The sequence below is a fragment of the Pararge aegeria genome, chromosome 11 (assembly GCF_905163445.1).
Source record: "Pararge aegeria chromosome 11, ilParAegt1.1, whole genome shotgun sequence".
NCBI lineage: Eukaryota > Metazoa > Arthropoda > Insecta > Lepidoptera > Nymphalidae > Pararge > Pararge aegeria.
The window spans coordinates 10329682-10353150 of NC_053190.1; the positions used below are offsets into that span (position 1 = coordinate 10329682).

General features: G+C 35.0%; 1 protein-coding gene across 1 annotated transcript in view; it reads left to right on the forward strand.

Moving 5' to 3' along the window:
• LOC120627715 (protein O-mannosyl-transferase TMTC1-like) overlaps positions 1-23469 on the forward strand; it is a 173836-nt gene that overhangs the window by 109613 nt on the left and 40754 nt on the right. Inside the window, exon 5 of the mRNA XM_039895740.1 lies at positions 10956-11070. Within this exon, the coding sequence (XP_039751674.1) occupies positions 10956-11070 (115 nt within the window). The remainder of the gene's footprint in view (positions 1-10955; positions 11071-23469) is intronic.

The following is a 23469-nucleotide window of genomic DNA, read 5'->3' on the forward strand; positions in this document are numbered from 1 at the left end:
AAACATGTAAATAAACCAGGTAATAGTAAAATCCGTACCAACCAATCCGCACTTGGCCAGCGTGGTAATGGTATCAGCAATGGTAAAATATTATAGTGTCTAAAAGCTGACAATTAAAACAGAAGATGGTCGCAGTAGGTATTATCATTATATTAGCAATGTAGTATGTTTGCGTTTATTGGAGGATACCGGTTTTTAAGAGAAATAGGCTAACAGATGATGTTTAGGGGAATATAAATTTAAAATTCTGTAAAAAAATGTAATCTAGAATTATTATATATTCACTGGGTAACTCAGCCCACAGCGCGCACCAAGGCCCGGGAAGTTTCATGTTTTATTAATGTTTATATTGGAACCTTGGGAGCCACTCTATCGTTTGGTGAAAAGTTGAATATAATCCGCTGAGAACTTATAAATATAGCCGTGTCTCTGTATCATGCAGCGATAGTAATGTATTTTGTTGGTATTATTGTTTAAAGAATAATAAAAATTGGACGTTAGCTGCTCAATATAACTCGATTAATTCACTGGTAATCCATTCAAAATTATTTGTTGTTAAACTAGCCTAGTGGAAAAATCGTTTTACGTCCCACTAAAAGCTAACTCAATCCAATTTATCTCGTCGTATATTCGAAACAAGCCAATCAATGCCGATCTTCTAAACGATTTTCTGGAAAGAACTATACACGTGTACGTGTTGCGCCGCCCGAGAGCTCAAATGGTTTGAGGTGACAGATATTATAACGTTTTAATTTGTTGTTTTAACTCGACAATGTATGGAGGACATTAAATTTAGTCAACGGAACTAGAATAAAAGAATAAAAGAAAATTGGTATTTTGTATCTAGAGCTGCCTTTATCGATTTTTTAACATATGTTCTTTAGAAGGACCTCTTTATTCAAGAACGCACTGGGTGGAACTGAACTTGTAAAATCTTCAACACCAATCAAATTGATCTTTCACAGCAGATCTCTTCTCTCTCTGTATCTAAGACCCACCGCATGCTCTAATGCAGTATGTCGGGCTATTTTCATTTCGATTTAAATTATAATAGTATATATATAATAGAATAAAAAATTCTACAACGTACACAAATTTATTTTACGCGTGTCTATCAATGAATTTATTTTGTTTTGATTATGTATTATTTTAAATATTGGCTGGCCTCGAAACCCAAGCAATTTATATTATTCGCTTCGATGATGCGATGAAATGAGAATATCAAAGCCTTGTTTACGTTATGTTGAAATAATGTGAATCATTATCCGTTATCCTGCTCGAGGCTTTCTACCTCTGGATTATTTTAGAAATTCTTTATCTTTCGAGTATTTTAGACTTGTTTCGATACTAAATATAAAAAAAAGCTAAATTTATCAAAGTAACTACGTAAAAACTTTCGGCATATTGCTAGTGATAACTTACAAATCCGAAACACGTTCACTTTATGTGTTACAACATAAATGAACGCTTTCAACAGTAATGATCGTTTGGAATACAAAAATCCACGGTTATGCGTGTATTTGTTCTTCTTTTATAATGTTGGTGATGATAATATTATGTTCATTGACTTTTAAATGAATCAACTTTGGTTTAAAATGTTTAGGGGCTCTGTGCTTAAGAAAATATTATTAAAAAAAAAGTTTTGACATACCTTGACGTCCTAAATTAAAGATTATAATTCTTAAACGTCTCAAACGTCAACTGTATAAAATAAAAATAAAACGTGTACGTTTACTTATGTACACGCGTTAGAAGTTATACTAACAATAGAAAAAAGGTATTTAATACATCGAAAGTTTTATTATAACGCATTATTTTTTAAATTTGGAATACTAATAGACTCATTATAGGACAACCAAGACTCACTCAATATTAAAATTTGAGATTTTTGTACAATTAAATCAATTACATCACCGGAATCAGCCCGCAGAGTTTGATAATTGACCTTATAGATAACTTCAGGGTGTCGGTTTTTTGTGACGGCGTGCGCGCCCATCGTGAAAATTTACTCTCATAATTTTTCTCCAACGCGCCATAAGAAGTATAACTTCAAAAATATTTCATTCAAAACCACCCCAAACGTTTTTTTTCGTATATATACTCTTTGGTTCTTAATTTGCCGTAATTTTTTTATTCTATCGTTGTACACAATTTCGTAAGAGCGATTGATTGGTGGAGTAATTGCCAATCCATTACCTCTTCAATCTTTGTACAATAAGGGTAGATCAATGATAAATTAAACCAGTATGAGCACAATACACTTAATAAGCTTTCCAATTAGTGTCCTCCATTATTGTTAACACATTTTGTAAGAGTAAGCATTGTTGTGATGCATCTCACGCCTACCCTTTTTATTACCCGACAAGTTATGAATATGGCGGAGAAAATTCGGAAATAATAAATTCACAAATCTCTCCTGCCGGGAATCGAACCCGTTTCAACTAAAACAACAGCGCTCACCACTGCCTCATGGAGGTCGACAAACTCTTCAGAGATATGAGCGAAATAGACAATAAAACCATTTGTTCAAAAATAAAGTAGACCATTTATACTCTCTAAAAATCACATTTCCGAATGAAAAATCTGTGACACAGACTGCCAACTTTGAAAATCCTGAAGCAAAATTTGTGTGATTAATGTTGGGTTGTGCAAATTCAATTTCAGTAGCTACGAATACCTTTTTCATTTTTGCATGTTCTCCTTTTATACAACATTCAAGTACTTTGTTATACATATATTGATTTGTCAATTTCTCAACAACTTGTTAGGTATGAAATAAAATATTATACTAACGAACATTTCTTGTATTATATACCATGGATAAAATGTCTTTAACGATTTGGATTAAGGTTTGTGATAAGATAATGTTTTGCTTCTCAAGTAATAAACAGTTGAAAGTTACAAAAGAACTTTTCATAAAATAAATTTACTAGACTACGTCAAATTAATAATTCATTAATTCACAAACTACCGAATGAAATATTTGAGATGTCTCTCAACAAGTTCAAAATGTACATAAAACGTAATGTTATAGAAAAATCTTATAATATTAAGGATTATTTAAACGATAAAGAAGTTTGGGTGTGAATTGCTCTAACTTTATACTTGACTGTGAGATGGTGAAACAGTCACAAAAAATGGGCTATGTTTGGAACCAGCGTAGCTTTAGGTTTAAGTTGTCGCACGAGTTTATTACCATTAAACAATTATGTAAATATATGTTCATAAGTGCTTGTGATAGGCCTACATGAATAAACAATATTTGAATTTGAATTTGAAAAAAACGCTGTTTCACAAATTGAGAACTTTGATTGATTGAATTTCAGAACGTAAGTTAAATTAATCCAGACTTCGGTAGCTATATATATTATAATCTATTATAATCCAGTGATAGAAATATGCAAGCCAGGCAAGCATCCTATGACAAAAAAGTTAAACAGTATCGTTGTTAGTTTAGTGTCGAACATTAATAAATAAATAATAAATAAATATACTACGACAACACACACATCGCCATCTAGTCCCAAAGTAAGCGTAGCTTGTGTTATGGGTACTAAGATACCTGATGAATATTTTTATGAATTATATACATAAATACTTAGAATATACATATAAACACCCAGACACTGAAAAACATTCATGTTCATCACACAAATATTGGCCAGTTGTGGGAATCGAACCCACGGCCTTGGACTCAGAAAGCAGGGTCGCTGCCCACTGCGCCAATCGGCCGTCTAACCATTCACATAATCTATTTGAACATTCCACTACATCCAGAATGTAAAGTGCTTGTATTAGGCCTACTTGTAATAAATGAATTTTGAATTTTGAATTTGAATTTTATCAATTGTAAATTCCTGGAAAGCCTATTTCTATTAATCTGGGTGGAGCAGGTCAATGTGTCAAATGTATTGACCGATTATAGTAAAGTCGGACGAATTACTAAAGAGCTTATAATTGTGCAAAATCTACGTGTTCATGGTACTTTACTAACTTGTATATTAGTTCAATCAAGTTTCATAACACTATTAGTATAAAACTTGATGAAACTTCAGCAGTTATCAAGTCTAATTTGAAAATTATTGACGTCTTCTCTCATTAATTATTATGTGGGACGAACAGGTCAGAGGGTGAAATAAGATCTGATATACGCCTTGTCTCTCACAATTCAGCGACATAAATAAACCTTTCTTTCAGTTTATAGGGTTTCGTATTCCATTGTCCTTATGCCCCATGGGAAAAACGTGAGTCTTAGTCCTGTTGATTACTAAAGTGTTGCCGTAAATTGCTGTTAACAATTATTGTTTTTTTTAGCTAAACGTAATAAATTAAGCTCGTTAAACCTTGGTGGTAGAATTTAGGTTTAAATTTTAGAAATTAACCAGTAATCATTAATGCAAAATATCGTGTGAATATAATATTAGAAAAACGTATAGACGGTTAATTTCAGACAGTGTTATAATATATTATTTGATCGCCCGAAATATAAAAGCTTGTTACCTACTTATAAGTGAGGAAAATTTTAGATGTCCTTTAATCAATTGTACCATTGGAATCGGGTTTGTCCGTATGTCAAAACTTTAAACCTTTCGATAAGTAATGTCATTGATTAAGGTATCTCTTAGTAGAGCTTTTTGTGACAGGGCTTGCCCCAGAGGTTCAACCCTTTGAGTTCAAAACTACTGAGTTTCTTGCCGGCTCTTCTCGGTAGAATCTGCTTTCCGAACCGGTGGTAGAGTCACACAAACATGCATACTTGACGTTTCAAAAGTGCTTATAAAGTAGGCCTACTTGAAATAAATGAATTTGAATTTGAAAAACCCCTACATCTCACGTTGATGGACACGTTACAGTACGTTTTCCTTACATCCCTTGCGAACTGTTGCTCTATTAAAAGTTGACGATTTTCCTTTTACCATCTGATACTTTTGTTTCAATGTAACATCTTCTTCAACCAAAGGTTGTCTGTAGGAGATCGCTTCAAGCGATAAGGCCGCAGTTGCGCATATATTTAGGATTATCATTTGTTTTGTTAACCTAGCTTTCTATTTGTATATGCAATATTTCTATTTCATTTTGTCCGTTAATTATTACAATAAAAAAAAATTTGAAAAACGGTTAACCTAAAGGCCATCCCTGCAACTTCCCGCTAATTCCATATTTATTTTGTTCTTCGAGCTCAAAAATTTAATAGAAGTTTCTTTTATAGTCTGATACTTTTCGGAAAATTAAAAAAAAATAACATTATTCAATTTTAGAAAATCAGTAGGGTGGTTCACTCTGCAGGTCAGGGCAGGATTTTCGAAAAAGTGGTGAAACCATAACTTTTGAAAATTTTATAATTTCTTAGCGGGAAGTTAAAAACTTGCTCTTGTAGTTTTTGTAGAATGCTGGTCATGTTTTTTTTTAATCCTTTTGTTACAAATGTAATGACACGGAACCCCCGCAGGAATTGATTCACACTCCCACTAGACTTTTTTATCTAATGGGACATCTATTCACACGTAGGTCGTGCTCGTTAGTCGGCCAAATGTTACGTCCGATTAGTGCGAAATGCGCGCTTCAATAAAGCGGCCTCCATTCATGTCACCTATTGAAACATAAAGACCATTGACATCCTTACGCTAGATTAAACACCAATCACCTCTTGGTGTAGGTATGCATTAAAAAAATTAGAACATTGTATTTTAGTAGCGGTCGTTTTTAAATACTTCCTCCATCATCATATCAAGTTATTACTGTCGCCCTAAATGGCATGGGTCTGCTCCCACAATGAGAAGGGTTTAGGCCGTAGTTCACCACGCTAACCTGGTGTGGGTTGGTGGATTTCCTCCATATTTCAACTAGAAGTGACCTCTTGCGACTGCCATCTAACCTGGCAGTAAGTGACTTTACAGTCTTGGAGGCTAACCAGTCAGTGGTATGAAATTTATTTTAAACTGGTCTTAAGCGGCATCGCGCCGGAACGGTAAAAAGCTTAGCGGCACTTTGCCCGTATGCTTTCACGGGATAATAAATATTCCTTGTCCGTTTTCAAAAAAGCGCTATATAAGCGCCATAGATAAAAGTGCAGTGGTTGAGCCGAACACGTGTAATAGAAAATGAAGAAATAAATAAATAGACACACGTCCGCATTTATAATATAAAATATAGATTGGGTATATAGCGGGATATTGGGACAGTTAGCTGTTAAGTAATCTTATCATCGCTGTAACGGCTTTATATTTTCGATTTCAAGTAAATGAACTCTTGAACTCAACTTTAATTCAATACCTATAATTACTTCAAGTATAAGTTCTAGATAAAAGATAGATGAGAGATGGGAGAGCCTTAAAAAGATTGAATCACGCTTATTTATTTGCCAAGGTTAGGCGTTGTTTTGCAATAAAAAAAAATAAGTTCACACGTAAATCACGTTTCTTTTTTCTTATTATTTCTTTACTTAATTTTCACTTGGTAGTTGGTGCTAAAGTTTCAAAGCATTTTGTCGGTAATTGGTTTAGTAAAGCGACATTACTTTTATGTGTCATAGGATGGTTTGTATTCCTAGGGAAATTCAAATTCAAATTCAAATTCAAATTCAAATCTTTATTTGCGTGATTGCAGGTTAACAAATTTGATCTTATACTAAAACATAATAAGTTACGTGCTACAATCTGCCATTCTATGGCATGCAAATTATAATAACACCTTAATTATAAAATTATTTTTCCAATTTATACAAAATGTCAGAATATTAAGGTATCAAAAATTATGAAATTAAATTACAATGTCAACTTAAAATTAATTAATGTAAAGTAAAGCTTTAAGTGGAAGCTAATAAATAAATAAATAAAATGTTCCAAAAATATTATGCCAGATTCCATGTTATATCAAAGTTTCAAAATAATAGTAAGCTTTACGTTTTCAAGTTATGATGTCTTCTTGGTGTTGTTGAAAAAAAATCTTAACATAATTCAGTACTAGATATGCAAAATATACAGAATAAAAACATCATGGAAGTTTGTGTAGATCGAGCCGGTTATCGGAGATCGGTTAGCTTTGAGTGCTTTGAGTATCGCGAGCACCATCAGATTACCCAGGCTATATCGAATGTTTTATTATTAATTTATATCGGCTTAACTGCAAGTTGCTATCGAACAATTTGATCTGATCGAAACTGCCTTGTCGGTCGAATGGTTAGCATGTTCAATTACGGCTTATGAAATCCTAGTTCAATTCCCTGATCGGGACAAATACTCTTAGCATGGAACCGGAGTAAGGAAATTTAAGAAGTATAAGAGCTGTTCGTTGAGAAGAAGTAAAAAAAAAAAAAAAAAATGATGAAGGGCCTATACCTATGCCTCAATTTGAAGGACACATTGCAGAACGTTATAGGACGTGATCTTTTAATTGCTTTGTTAATAGGCGTTTTCAACTTACTTTCTGTCAGGTGGGCCATCTGCTTAGCCCATCGATTAATACTATAAAAAATGAAGTTGGCAGGGTCTACCACCACGAGAGCACTTAAAGCCCCCAACCTGCATTGGTCACCTTTTGTAAAGCGATTACCGCTGCTCATAAACGATTACAGCACCAAAGGAACTACCAATGCGTTGTCTTCTTTTGAGACATTATGTTTGTACGCAATTTTAACCTTATACTTACACCTTTCCCTAATATTGAAATTACATGGAAATACTGCGGAAGGAAGCTGGCCAAACTTTGCATGTACGTGAAAAAAATAACAAGGCAGATGATATTGATAAAAACGAAGTAAATTATGTATTATGAATTTTCATGGTGCCAAAACCTAAATACATCGTGTTGACATTAAGCCTGGAAAAGTATAATTACAAAAACGTTTAGCAAAAAGGAGCGATTTCTGTTTACTGTACCTACAGGTATTTTGGTATGCAAAAGCGAGGCAGCTATGACAAAAAAATTATGCCGACTTCTGGCCATAATTTTTTTTAGTTTAAAATTCTTTATTAGTTGTGTAATAATAATTGTAATTCTGAAAATGGAACTTATATACATGAATTATTCGTACACATGAACTAGGTTTTGTAACATATTGGTATTACCAAATTCTAATAAATCTGTCAAAATAGACGTATATAATAACTTGAATTTATATTAAAAAAAATTTAAAACCGTCAAAAAAGGGCTTGGAAAAGTTATAGAAGTTGGACGGACATAAGAACAAAAAGAAATAAAAATCGCATAGTTTTTATCCGAAAATATTTTCTTATGTTAACATAGATAATGAATTAAAGTTTGGTAATTTATTTCGTTTCTTTTTTAATTTATTAACGTAATTTATTTAACGAGAACATTAAGTTGTAGCATAAATCTTATTATGTAGGTACCTATCCATCGTAATTGTGTTTCTTTGGCAAGAGATCTTCTAATGTATTGTAAAAATAAAATACAACTACTGGAGCAGATCCAATAAAAGTGCGGCCTTTAAGAATACTACCTATTATACTTAAAATGTGCTTGGTATTTTCAGACAGAAAGATGTATGTTAGTGTATATAGTAGGCACATTTTAGGTACTTCGAGTATTCAAGGTACCTGAAATTAATAATACACATTTTAAGTAGATTACGAAGAATAGTTAGTCAGTTATAGACGACCTCGAAAGCATTATGGAACACTCTTAGGCATGCAGTTGCTCACGATGTTTATCATTTGAGTTAATGCAAGCGAAGCTTGATTGTTTAAAACGCACTTAACTCCGAAAAATTATAGTTGCGTACCGGGGATTGAACTTGGTTTTCCGAAAAGAAAAGCCGAAGTCTTACCCACTATCAGGTTCTAGCCGCTTTTTATTGTTAAAATAATAAAATACGTGCGCTTACTACGGTTACAAATAACTGCCAATGCATATAGATAAAGTTAATCTAAAGTCTCAAACATAAGGTAAATTTTATAATGTTACCTTTGTAACCTAAACCTTCTTCAAAGGTTTTCATGTTCACCCTTTTCCATTACTTTGTTACACCTAGAGTAGCCTCTTTTTGATGTTGATTAACGAATTTTGCGCTTCGGTAAACCATTTAATCGCGCCCCTGACATTAAAGTTCTCGTCAAAGCAAAAATAGAAATTCTTAAAAATAAGTTAACCTTAATATTCTGATATTAGGTATTACTGTTACTAATTTTAACGACTTGTAATACAAATGTTTAATTTTGATGCCTTTATTTCGACACATACAATCCACACACTCTGACAAAATCGAAAGTTACGTGAAGGTACGCAAAGTTTGGAGTATTTTATTTCAAGAAGAGAAAGCTGAGCGGTGGAGATTAAAATATTTTGACAGTGATTGTGATCGTTAATTTTTGTCTTTTACATTGTTATATTTAACAAGTTAAAATTCAATTATCATCTTAATCATCATGTCACAGGCACTACTGGCACTAGGTATGGCACCCACTGCAGGCATGGGTCTCCTCCCACAAACACAAGGAGAAGTGGTTAAGGCTGCAGTAGTTTGCGCTGGCCCAGTGCGTATTGGAGGACTCCACACACCTTTGAGAAAATTATGTAGAACTCTTAGGCGTGCAGCTTTCTTAACGAGGTTTTCCTTCAATGTTGAAGCAAGTAATTATTATTGTTTAAAAAGCACAAACCTTAGAGAATTTAGAAGTGCGTGGTGGGATTCAAACTCGGCCTCCCGAAAGTGAAGTCGAAGCCTTACCCACTGGGCTATCACCGCTAAAATTCGATGTATTATAGTAATCATAAGGAATAAGATATATGCTACAATAAATAACTACTACTACTACTTTTGTAATGTAATTGTAATGTTTATATTTTGCATGGGCTACGCAAAACAATATTTAGAACACGTTATAATCTAGACTTATTTTTATAGATCCCAACTTTGGTTTTCCATTTGCTAAAATATTATAATTTATCAAATTACAAGGTTATCCCTTCTTGGTATACAACATTTTGTTCACAAGGATTAAATATTCCTACCTATACAAAAACGAGATCAAGGTAAATTTAATAAAATATAAATTCACAAATAACGATATTGGATGAAGATATCGCCTTGGGGCGATATCTCATTACTGCGTTAAACGCCTTACATATTTTTATCTGAAAAATATTGTGCCTATAAAAATAAATGCAGCTTGTTATCGGTTACTCTTTAAATAGGCCATTATTTAAGTCACAACCTATATATCTATAATAATATTATCAATTTAGAAACAGTACGTTGTTTATTTGTTTAGGTAAGCCACTGAAACCGATCCTCGCAAAATTTTGCAAAGAGAAAGATTGTACTATAGAAATAGACGTGTATTTATTCGAAGCGGTAATAGCCCAGTGTAGGAGCTTGACTACACTTTCGGGGGGCCCGGCACGCACCTCTAGCTTTTCTAAATGCGTTTTAAGTAATTAAAATATCACTTCCCTCAACGGTGAAGGAAAAAATCGTGAGGAAACATAATGCTCTCAAAGGTGTGTGGAGTCCACCAATCCGCACTGGGCCAGCGTGGTGGACTACAGCCTTAACCCCTTCTCATTGTGGAAGGAGACCCGAGCCCTGTAGTGGGCCGATAATGTTGTGTATTTAAACATACATACATGTACCTGAAAAGCAATACACTCCTTAATTCTTAGTCGTCTAAAATGATTTCGAGCCTTATGCCAAAAACTCCTCTAGCTGGGAATTTTTAAGATTCTTATTCTATCTTTCTCTCTCTCTCTCTCTCTCTCTCTCTCTCTCTCTCTCTAAAAATAACTTAGTTTTACAAGTTACAAAATAAGCTTTGGTGAATAAAATAAAACTGTCTCTTGAGGGTCTTATTGCATTATTTCAGTATTTACCCTCGCCCTCGCGTTTTATCCCGTTCCTTATCTTGTGTGGTTTTCGGTACTCTTAATATTGGGATAAGAAGCTTTGTTACCAATATGAGTACATACTTAAATTAACCTACGAAATTTTGTTGCAGCGTATGGGAATCTCGGTAGTGTCCTGTCAACACAAGAAAGAAACTCCGAAGCGGAAATAGCATTCAAGAAAGCACTAGAATATCGACCGAACATGGCCGATGTCCATTATAATCTGTGAGTCCTTTTTTTTACTGTTTTACTGTATTCTTAATGTAAAAATATGAAATTACTTGTATAAAAATAAACTACATATATAATGAAAAGGCAATAAAATACAGGTAGACACCTTCTTGTGCGATAGATGTAAGTACCTACACATATAAACATTTATTGATGTTGACTGTACATAATAACCACTTTTTGTATATAAATAACAGATCATTTGTAACGTGAAAATACGAGAAAGCCGACGTGTGCTTTTCGCGTGTATTTATATTCATCGCATAAATTTCGATTTCACGCTACGTATGCGCGAGTTATGGGCATAGCGCGTTATGAAAATTGGCGTAAAACACGTCCCATTACCGAAACAATAAAAATTATCTCATATCAGCAACATTTTTATTATTTTTCATGTACCTTCTTTCTTAATTTGCTTCGCGATCGGCGTTAAAGTATAATATAAACTCGTTTGAACAATTCCACCCGGCTTCACCACGAATTCTGTTTAATCTTTTTACTCGGTTACTCGGCTTTATGAACATCGATTTTATAATTGGCAGATATTATGTTTTTAAACTGAGATAGTTTCGGCTCCATCTGGACTCCACCTGGACTAAAAAAAATATTCTAAAAACTTCGCACAAAATGCATTTAGTGACGTAGGTATATGTGACACCTCTCAAAGCAAGAATTGTAAATTTTAATAATGCTAGGAATTTTGGTTATGGTTTAAACTTAAAATTTTATATAAAAGGAAAATAAGAGAAATAAAGAAAGTACTTTATTTATTTTACATAAATACATGTTATAGTATTAATAAACAAACAAAAAATTCGCACAGTGTGCAGCGTTATTGCAAAAAGACGATTTCTGCGACGATATCAGGGACTTGTTAATGCCAGTATTTCTAAAATCTTTTATATTTTACTAAGAAAAGTAGCATTAGAGCATCACGTTTATTTACTGAAAAAGAATATGAGTCCAACTGCCAAAGTACTTAAGCAAACAAATACAACAATAACAACAAAACTAGTAATACATTCATGTATTCCATAAGTTTAGATTGAGTAAAAGGTGGAACAAAATCAGTTTTTAAACTCTCCAGAGGCTATAAAAGTCTAATACGTCGGCCCTTCTGAATCGAAAAACAAACTATTGTAAAATACACGCAGATAATATGACAAAAAGGTCTGTGTGCCTTTGGATTCTACATAGCTAGCACGGGGTATTGTATGATATGCTTTTACGTTGGTATTTCTATTAAACTAACCCTGTGAAATATTAAATCAAAAGCTCTTTACGAGCTAGTGGTTCACTGCAAATTATGATTTAACTTTGTTAGGTAAAGTTATTTACTTTTTAAGCGTTTATTTTTATTTATTATTCATTCTCCATTCGTCCAAGTCATCATCATCGAACATTGCTGGGACTGGCCACCTTGCAGAGAGGGACCATAATTATTTTGACACACAATTTCGCTCATTATTAGCAACTAAAAAAACTTTACCTGCTTTGCAAAGATCACAAGTAGGCAAATCATTCAGTTTTGTAATATGCCGTTTGGTGACCGTAGATCAGAAAATATAAGTCTTCACCCCTCCTCTTCCCGGAGAGCGGGCGGCAGCGTCCTCTGTGCTACTACTACCATTTTTGGCGGTCAGTAACCTGTCTGTCCAGCGTGGTGATTATGGGCAAACCTTCCCGTCTGGAGAGGCCCTTTGTCCAGCATGAACTGTTATATGCTTTTGATTGATTGATATATATATACATGAAAATATTTATAAATCAACTTCTGTATAACGTAGTGTTGGCAAAACTCGAAAAGAAGTCATTAGATTAAAATGAAATGTTTACAAAGCGTTGCATTTATAATTATGACCGTTTAACTATTGCAAAGCGTGGCCAGATTATAGTCAAGAAAAACCTAACGATCTCTGAAAAAACACTTTTAAAAGCTTTTAATTATATTCTCTGCTTTACATTTACAAATGTTGTTTGTGTAATCAATGTAATTATTTTGATCCCCAATCTAAAACTAATAAGTTTCCAACAGATAGACGTCCGGATAGATGGACAAAGTGCAAAATCACCCAAGTAAACTCAGAGCCCCCTTCGCACGTTCAATCATTATAATGGGTACCTACGTAGTATAGCAAGCTTTTGTGTTCCGGACTCCTAACGTCACAATCAATAGGCACACAGTGCCTGTCCCATTAATTTACGGGGCTTCAAGTTCTTGAATTAATCGGGTCCACTCCCTGCCGCCTAAGCGTTGGGTTTCCATGCAGTTTCACAAATTACCGACAAGCCATAGGATCACATGGCGTAATCACTAAAAATGATAGAACACACGTTTAACTTTTTTTCACTATCCTATTTTGTTTTCTATTCATAGTGTTTTCGTGGTATCTTTTTCATACTCATGTTCACGTTTGCTCAAGTACGTACTAAAACAAATAAAAACAAGTTTCGAAAAAGTGTCATGGCCGCACTAGTGACTTCATAGGCAAACTAGATCTATCTGTTGTCTTAGTGAGTCCTCGTTCTCCCATAGTATAAGATTATTTGATTTTGGTATTGACAACACAAAACTGAGCAGTTTGAAATCACAAAATAGATTATTGAAGAATTGGAGAGTCGTTTATATCTTTAAATACCTTCAGAATGCCGTTACGCTTATCCACGTTCTTCAATTCTCGTTCTCGTCAACCTATTCGTTTCATTCTGATGGCAAAAAGTTATCAGTATAAGCCCTCGCGAACATTTCAGATGCTCTGCAATAACGCGGTAAGCCCAACAGCATTCTGAAACCAATTTCTGAATTATGTTTTGATATATTTTGAAGTTATCCTCAAGTTTTTTGGACATATTGCTAGGAATAAACACTCCATGGAACGACTCGTTGTCCAGGGAAAAGTTGTGTCCACACACGCGTTAGACAGACATAATAAAAGCTGCAACACAAACCTCCATAGTCCAATGTTCCTGAAACGCTGAACACCATAACAAGTAAAGACGCATCGCAGGGCTGCTGCAGCCAAAGAAAATGTATCACCGTCATCCACGATCACTCTGTTAAGAGTAAACGACTAATGAGTAGGGATATATTGAAAAAAGTGTAATGCCCGTTTTCATTAAACCTAATAATCGCCTTAATTATATGCCTAGTGATTTAGGTAATTCCTAGAAAATAAAAACGGCGCTGCCTAAAGTTACGTAACCAATTCGGCGGATCGTAAAGTTTATGGGACTCGAAAACTTACAGTTGACAGATAAAAAAAAGAATTTGGTTCTTTTTAATAACCTGATATCCATACGAACATTTAAAAATAATACAAACACAAAATACTATAATATGAGGGCCTTGCTTTATATGAGTTGCCTAGTCAAAATTGATTGGTGAAAGGTAAATTTATGCCTAGGAATCTTCATTGAATAAGCGTTACTTTCTTAGGCATTGCCTTGTCCATCGTTAGTGAAAACGGGCATAAGATACATCCTCCTATTCAGACTCCCTTTATGTTTGAATTAATCTTTACTGTGTCACAACAATAGGTCGCCAGACCCCATAATTTACAGGGTTCGAATTCTTGAATTAAATGGGGTGCGCTCCACGCTACCTAAGCGTCGGGTTTCCGTGCAGTTTCACAAATTGACGTCAAGCTATACAATCACACAATGTAATTACTGGATACGACAGCGCACGATTCAACTTTTTTCCGCAATATAATTTGTTCTACTTTATAACGCTTCCATGTTATTTGATTAAAATTCAATTTATCGTTCTTGTTTATAAAACGATAGGACTTCTATATATTTTGATAAAGTTAAAAGTTTTAATGGCTGGTGGTTAAAAGTCATTGCATAAATGACTTGACTGATATTCGCTACGTATTTTGATTCATATTCCAGTGGAGTATTTTAGTAGCTTTTTGTGACAGAGCTCGTCTGGGGAAGTATTAGCAAAATAAATTAAATTGGATTGTGTAAAGACGCTTATTTCTGCCGCGAGGCAACATTGTTGCAATGGTCTGTCCCGGTCTGAAGTGCGTGGGTGTCAGATAATTCCATGCACATGAGGCTTAGCACCTACGCCCGGTGGCGGTACTACCTTAAAAGCCGAGAAGCCGGCCTTTTTTTATAATTTTTATTTGTGTTTTACCTACACTTTGAGGAAAAAAATCAATTTTATTAATTTAAAATGCATATAAAAATTTTCGGAACCGACAGGATTTGAACCTGCGACTCTCGGGCAATCGCGGCGTGAGCGCTTTCACAAATTAAGCTATGGCTCTCCTACCGTCGATGCCGAAATTAGTATATGCCTTTCACATCAGTCTTATAGCGACTGATGACGCTACATCTAGTTGGAAAAATTTGCAGTTTCGATCTACTTTTTCAAAGGTACATATTACAATGAGACAAAAAAAAAATCATGACTATTCGCGTGTGAACCATAATCTCAGTGTCTTTCAAAGATGAGTTGAATTTTGTCATTTGGCACTACAACAACTGCTGCCTACTATTGGCCATATGATGAGTCAAATTAGTCCTATTTATAACTGGGCTTGCTCTAATTCAAGACCCTAGGATCGCCACTGCCTACGCCTCCGGTTGATGGACACTGGGCGGAACTTTGAAGGATTATGTGCCTAGCATGTTTTGCGAAGTTTTACTCTACATACCATCAGGTGGACCATCTACTTGGTCCGTCAATTGTTACTATAAAAAGTATCCTATTCAGTCGTTACAGTCTCGTTAATCTATCATGTAAATTTGTATAATGTTGTGTTAAGAGCTTTATTTACACTTAACGGGCCGTCAAGTTGGTAACTAACCTTTAATATCTTATTAATATGCTTAATATTGAATAAGTGTTTCACGCAACCGAATAAGTAAAGCTCAGTTGCGAAGCGAGATGAACACCGAAATGCGTGTAATAATTAAGTCGAATTTTTGCTTTTTAAGCGATGAAAGTGAATATACAGTGGTTTGGGCTTCGGCCTACTTTTCTTCGATCCCCAGCATACAAGTTAGCCCTTAATTGCAATCTCGCCTGCTGGTAAGTGATGATACAGCCTAAGATGGTAACGGGCTAACCTGTTAGGGGCATGATAACTTCTATAAATCCGTACCTCTCTATAAATCTATAAATCTACCATTAGTTGCTACGCGACATCGTGACGGAACGTTAAATTGATTAGCGGCACGTCGGTAAACTAGCCACAGCCGGAGCGCCTCACTTGACTATTACCAGAGATCATTAGTAAATTATAAATTTTAAAAGTTTTCCCTACTCGGAACCTGCCACTTCTAAAACTCCGCAGTGGTGAGCGCGATGATTTTACGTGGGAGGTACCGGGTTCGATCCCTGGAAAGGTCCAATTTGAGAATTTATAATTTCTGAATTTTCTCTAGTTTGGTCTTGTGCCGTGGCTAGATACAACCCTCGTGATAAAACATGCCGCAAAGCTAAAGGACGGTACGATGTCGTGACCGGTACGATGTCGTATCGAAATAGAGAAGGGGTATGAGTTTAATAAAACCGCCATACCCCCATAATTTATTAGTTTGCAATAATTTTAGACTGCATCGCTTATGGTGAGATTCCTGTCAAGCAGTAACTCGTAGTGAAAAAAAGTTGCATTGTTATTCTTTCCGTAGCGTCACCACACGCGTTTAAGCGACCGGAGGTGAAAATCAGCGCTGTATGTTCTTATGATATACACATTCTAGAACACACAACACGTATTATAGAAATATCATTATTACTTCACGAGTATGCACATGGTGAATATGGTTTATATGGCACAGTGAATATGCACAATAAATAAATATAAATAAATAAATATACTACGATAATACACACATCGCCATCTAGCCTCAATGTAAGCGCAGCTTGTGTTATGGGCACTAAGATGACTGATGGATTTTTTTATGAATAATATACGTTAATACTTATAATATACATATAAGACATTGAAAAACATTTACGTTCATCACACAAACATTTTCCAGTAGTGGGAATCGAGCCCACGGCCTTGGACCAGAAAGTAGGTTCGCTGCCCACTACACACACAATAAGTCCACACGTCAAACAATAAGTCAATCGACGTGATAAGAAATAGTCAGCAATAAGAAGTTTATTGAAAGTTTGCTAATTTCAAAGACAGACTTCGATATAGCTTTCAGATGGTTCAAGAGAATAGTGAGTCCGAGGTACTCGTACCGTGATGAAGTATTATATACTTAATATTATAATTAATATGTGAGGGTCGTGAGGCTTTTGACGTTATTCCTTTCTATGTAAACAATATAATATGGTATTATTATTCAGTCTCGCATTTTATCGCGTCTGGGTTGAGCTTGTTTGAATAAAACGCTTATATTATGTTGTCAGCGGATTACTTACTTGAGTACAAAGCCTCACTTTTATTACGTGGAATATGATACGGTAATATGGGATGTGGTAATGGATTTTAACTGACTCGCTTGTCTAGTGGCTAGCATATTCAACGTGGTTCGATTCTTGGTTGGACTAAATTTTTTTGGGTATTTGGGGAGTTCTCAGTACCAGCTCAAAGTTTGGAAATCGTTGTCCACCCAGGTGCCTCATAGAGCACCTAATATGAGAAAATATTGCCAACAGTATTGGAGCAGCAAGAGCACCCACCCAATACAGCACTAAAATACAGAACGGGCAGCACCGTCATCTGTGTTACTTCTTGCATCAAACGCAATCATCAACCCTTCTGCCCAGTATGGTGTTCATGGTCAAACCGTCCTCGTGGGATAAGCCTCTAGTCCAGCCGTGGACTGTTATAGGCAATTGAAAATATTTCTTTATCGAAATGCAACGCATCCATTTTTGGAAAAAAATAGCTTAACTTTGTGCTCCAGAATTAGTAGAACCGTTTTATATTTGCTATTTCGAATATAATAGTCAATGAAAGCAATCGACAAAAACGCGAGCCGACAATTCCAATATTCATCTGTTTTAATATTTATGCGGGTGAATTGAAATAAAAATACAACACCAGTAGGTACATTTGCTGCAGAAAAAGTATTTTAAATTTCAATTCTAGCATTCAACTTTGTGCAAAATTTCCGTACAATTATTTTGCCTGTCTGCCAAAATGTGGGGATAGCCTTGTTGTTAGGGCTTCGGGTGCACTTTCGAGGGGCCAAGTTCGAATCTCACCACCTCTAACTTTTTAAATGCTTAAAACACACATAGTTAGGTTGCCTGGAAGAGATCGCTACGAAGCGATAAGGCCGCCTTTTGTATACTGCTTCTGTCTGTGTTTTTTTTTTATTCTTCTTCTGTATTTTTATTGGTGTGCAAATAAAGAGTATAAATAAAATAAATTAAAATATCACTTGCTTCAGCGGTGAGGAAACATCGTGAGGAAACCTGCATGCCTGAGAGTTTTCCATAATATTATTTTCAAAGGCGTGTGGAGTCCTCCAATCCGAACTGGTAAACTACGGCCTAAACACTTTTCATTCTGAGACTGGAAAGCGCGCACGGTATTGGATCTGCATTGTGCCGATAATATTGTGTGATTTGAACTGGCATCATTGACAAACGTCGATTGAGTGTTTTCCTAAATCCGCCAAAGTTCTTGAGCCCGCCGATGTCAAAATTGTAATTTACCAATCCAAATGAAAAAGGATCTAGTCATTTATTACATTGCATTTTTAGAGGTTTTTTTTTAAATATATATATATATATATTTTTTTTAATTTGCATAATTTGCTATAGTGTGTTGACGAACGATAATTAGGTACTTTTTCAGACGTTATATCTTACTTGTGATAATAGTCATTAAAACCAACCAACCTGCATTGGAGCAGCGTGGTTGGTTAATGCTCTAAAGTCCTCATGTCTATGACAGAGGAAACCGGTGCACAATAGTTAAAATGCTAAGAGTGCCATGGATCAATGTACATTTATAGCCTGTAGTGTTATGAAGATTATCGTTATATTATCACATCGTTGGTGAACGCCATAATAGTAAGGTGACATTACTAAAGCCCATTGAAAAATGTAAAATAGCTTGTCTCATGTAATATTTTTTATTACAAAGTAAAACGTATACGAGAAACCTATTTTCAGGATGTGGTGCTTAAAACTTTTATGGCCCACAATAGATTATGGTAATCGAGCCTTGTTAAACCATATCCGAAGCCAAGGAAATATTCCTCGTCTTATTCTATTAAGGACGAGAATCCTGCGAGTATCTTGATACAATCTACAATAGCATGTGCTGAAAATTGTTTCATAAGTTAGGGTTGTCAAACATTAGTTATAAGTGTTAATCCCTTAACCATGTATTAGAAATCTGGAAAACCTTTTTTTCTGAAGAAATATATAATCTGATAAGTCACCTATTTTGGTATTTCTTAGGGTTGTGAAAAGTTCATCCGTAAATCAGAGACCAGTTTTCACGATCACAGTGGTTTAAACATTTATGACTAACAACATAATGTTATGGTAATCGAATCGTGTTACATAATATCCGAAGCCGGGGAAATGTTTCGCATCTTATTCTATTAGGATCGTGTATTCTGCGCGTGTCCTGATATTATCTTTAATAACATGTGCTCAGAATTATCTCATAAGCTAGGGCTGTCCAAAACAAAGTACGGGTGCTTACAACCCTCGACCCAAGTTTGTGAATTATTTCGTTTAATTGTTATTGTGTACCTTTAGTATAAAGTACCTTTATCCGTTCAGTCAGTACTTCTGTAGATTTCTTCATACAAATACACTAAGGTAACACCGTGTAGTTTCAACCAATCAGATTGTTAGAAATCGATATGATATGGTAGATTTTTTATACCGTTTGCTTCCAGCCGTTCCCTGTGTCTTATGCCGTATGTTAGCCTAATCGGAGGTCTACTAATATTGCGTTTAACAAAGTGTAGATACTATTTCAGCAACTTGAGATTCCAGCATCTAGTTCTCTGAGCTATATGCCTTGCCTCTGAACTTTGTGTGCTTCGAGACTCGTCAAGCTTTTTCGTTAGCTGTAGTTCTTCTACTTAGACTGTACCATACACACCCATAAAACATTATTTGTCGGCCGATTGGCGCAGTTTGCAGCGAACCTGCTTTCTAAGCCCAAGGCCGTGAGTTCGATTCCCACTACTGGAAAATGTTTATGTGATGAGCATGAATATTTTTCAGGGTCTGGGTGTTTATATGTATATTCTATATTATGCATATTTTTCATAAAAATATTCATCAGTCATCTTAGTACCAATAATACAAGCTACGCTTACTTTGGGGCTAGATGGCGATGTGTGTCATAGTATATTTATTTATTTATTATCATCTCTTCTGAGGTAGAGTGGTACAAAACGAAAAGACCCCTAAGCAATTCACAGGGCAAAATAAACAATGTATTTACATAAACAAGGTCCAATTTCCTTAACCTATATCTCATAGGCTGGCAAACCTGTGGACGGTAGTGGGATACTAAAAGGCTAAAATTAATTTTTTTCATGTTAGTCAACTTTAGTAGCACTTTTGAAACACCAAGTTCGGGTATTTGTAGTGACTTCGGTGGACAGTGGTGGGATACTAAAAGGCTAAAATTAATTTTTATCATGTAAGCCAACTTAAGAAGCATTTTTTAAACGCCAAGTATTTATTGTGACTTCGGAAAACATATTCAACTGAGAACCCGCAAGAAGCCCAGCAATGGCTCTTTTCCAATAATGATGACAAAAGTAGTAAAGATAATATTATAAATGTATGAATAAATTACGGTACAATATATTCCATACAGTAATTTCACTAGAGGACTGTCATTAAGCAGCCGAGGGATCACATTCACGTGAGAGCAAAATAAATAAACGCTACGCGCTTAACGGTCCCCATTAGGATTCTCCATGCCGAGGGGCCGGAAACAAACACGAGACACGCGTATTATGTATAAAACGTGACACCTGTACCTCTAATGTAAAATACCACCATTTATCTGCGGTTTGATACGAGTAGCGTTGGCTTGCTGCGCTGCATGTTATCCACTAAGGGGTTCTTCACAGCCAATGGACGTCCACTGCTGGACATACGTTTGTAGAAAGCTCTAAACTCCCGGCCTTGAGCCGATTACTTCGAGCGGGCATCTACAATTCGATTGATGTATATCCACCTAGTCGAGGGTCTACACTGCGTTAACTGATGTGAGGTTGCCATTCCAGCACATTGAAACCACAACGTCCATTGTAGAAATACGCTTAGCATGGCTCTTTCCATCGTACGTTCAGTGACTCTGAGTCTTCTAATGAGACCCGTATTTAGCGTGTTGGAGCCTAATGCTAACCTGTTAACACTCCTTAGTTTGACACAACCCTGAATTAATGAAAAGAGTGTTTATAATGAGTGATTTGCTGACCGATTCAAATGCGATTTGGTGCTATGCGGACAATGTCAATAACGTCCTAGCACCATGCTGGTATTGCAATTTCCATACAAGAAAACCCTACAATTATTGGCCCGACCCAGGAATTGCACCAATAACTCCAGGAACTAAACCTCCGGGGCAGTTTACACTGATATAAAGAAACAATTATATAGTGTAAAGGCACATTGTTATATGAAATGTAAACATGGGAGCATATTATTAATATTCCGCCCAAATATGTACATTTACACTCTGATGCTTTAGCCGTAGGCGCTTTGAGGTTTAAAACAGTAATGATATCGAATAAATATTATAAAGACAGTATGCGAGTTGCTTTTTAATACTCTCTCTGCGTAAAATATGAGCTTCCATATCTGATAAAATGAAATGTTATTTTTGAAACTGAAAATATTTATAGACCCTCTCATTGGAGGAGACCCGTGCTCTGTAGTGAACTGGGTTGATGATGATAATGATTATGACGATGAAACCAATGAAAAAATCAAAATTGTATGGTTTTAATACAGACAAAGGTCCTAAAGTACGATGCTGCCATTTTAACTTAGGAGTGCGTTGCCACTTAACTCACTGCTGGAATATACGAATAAACTGAGCAAGGAATACTTGTGAGACTTAAAAGGAACATTTTACTAGATGTTTCCCGCAACTTTGTCCGCGTTTGTGTTTGATTTTTAAAGCATCCCGCAGGAATAGTTTATTTGGGAAATGTGTGGAATTCAATTAAGATGTAGTTCGACAAACATTTTAAATTGTGTATTCTTGTGAAAAAAAAATCTGATGTAATTTTTAAATATATCTTTTTCAATTAAATGTAAGTATCTCTTAAGCAGTCCTTCAATTCTTTGAACTCGCGATAACTTCTAAATTAAATGACCAAATAGCTCTAAAGTCTTTAAAGGTTTATTAATAAAAACCATTGATGATATAAATTATTTATTCGAATAAGAATTAATATTGTGATACTACCCACTTTAGTTTCTACCGGCAATTTAATAAAATTTTAGAACAAAAAGCTGCTACTGCGACCTAACTATGATATGTTAGATAATATATACCCTCGCGGACTTATTTGTAGGTGACAATGAGAATTTTTGCATATCATCAATATTTTCCCTAGGCGACGTCAAGTAATTATGTGACTTCAACAAAAAAATCTTTCCTCTAATAATAAGTAAAGAAGTCAAAGTATTGCTTTTAATTTAAAATTGCTTTAAACACATCATATGACATTTATGTGCTTAAAGTTGAATAATTTATTAAATTAATTTTTTTTAGTATTAAATAGTGCACTATAGAGGCTGTCTGGATGAAAATGTTCACACGCAATACCAGGGATTTTGGCAGAAATTTCACGTTTGAATCGCATTAATTTAGTCTTAGTTATTGGCCTACACTTTATAATTTGTCTGCTTTTATTGGTAGTTTTTAAAACAGTAATATGTTTACTACTGTTAAATTATCTGAACTTAATTTATTAATTATTCAAGTAGTGATTTCCGCTCCGCTCCGAGCAATTCAGTTAAAATATTATGTTTTAATGCTTATTATGTTACTGATTAGAGTATTTATGTAAGCTATATGGAAAATAATGTAAATCTACATAATGTTAAAGTAATTCTTTAGTAAGTAATTCAGTAAAAATCGTTTCTGGTGAACACGCCTCAAGGTCACTACTTGATCTGAAGATCATTGAGTATTTACCATCAACCCGCAATAATGGAAACAAAATATATGTACTTATATAAAACTCTGCATATATAAATGTATATAGGCCTTATTGAATAACACATTTTTAGAGATTTTCGGGTTCCGTACCCAAAATGTAAAACATAATACTATTACTAAGACCCCGCTGCCTGTCCGTCTGTCTGTATATTCGTCTATAACTAGCGCTGTATCTAATGAACCTTGAGGATTATAAAGTGGAGGGTTAAAAATTTTCACAGATAATGTATTTCTGTTGCCGCTATATTAA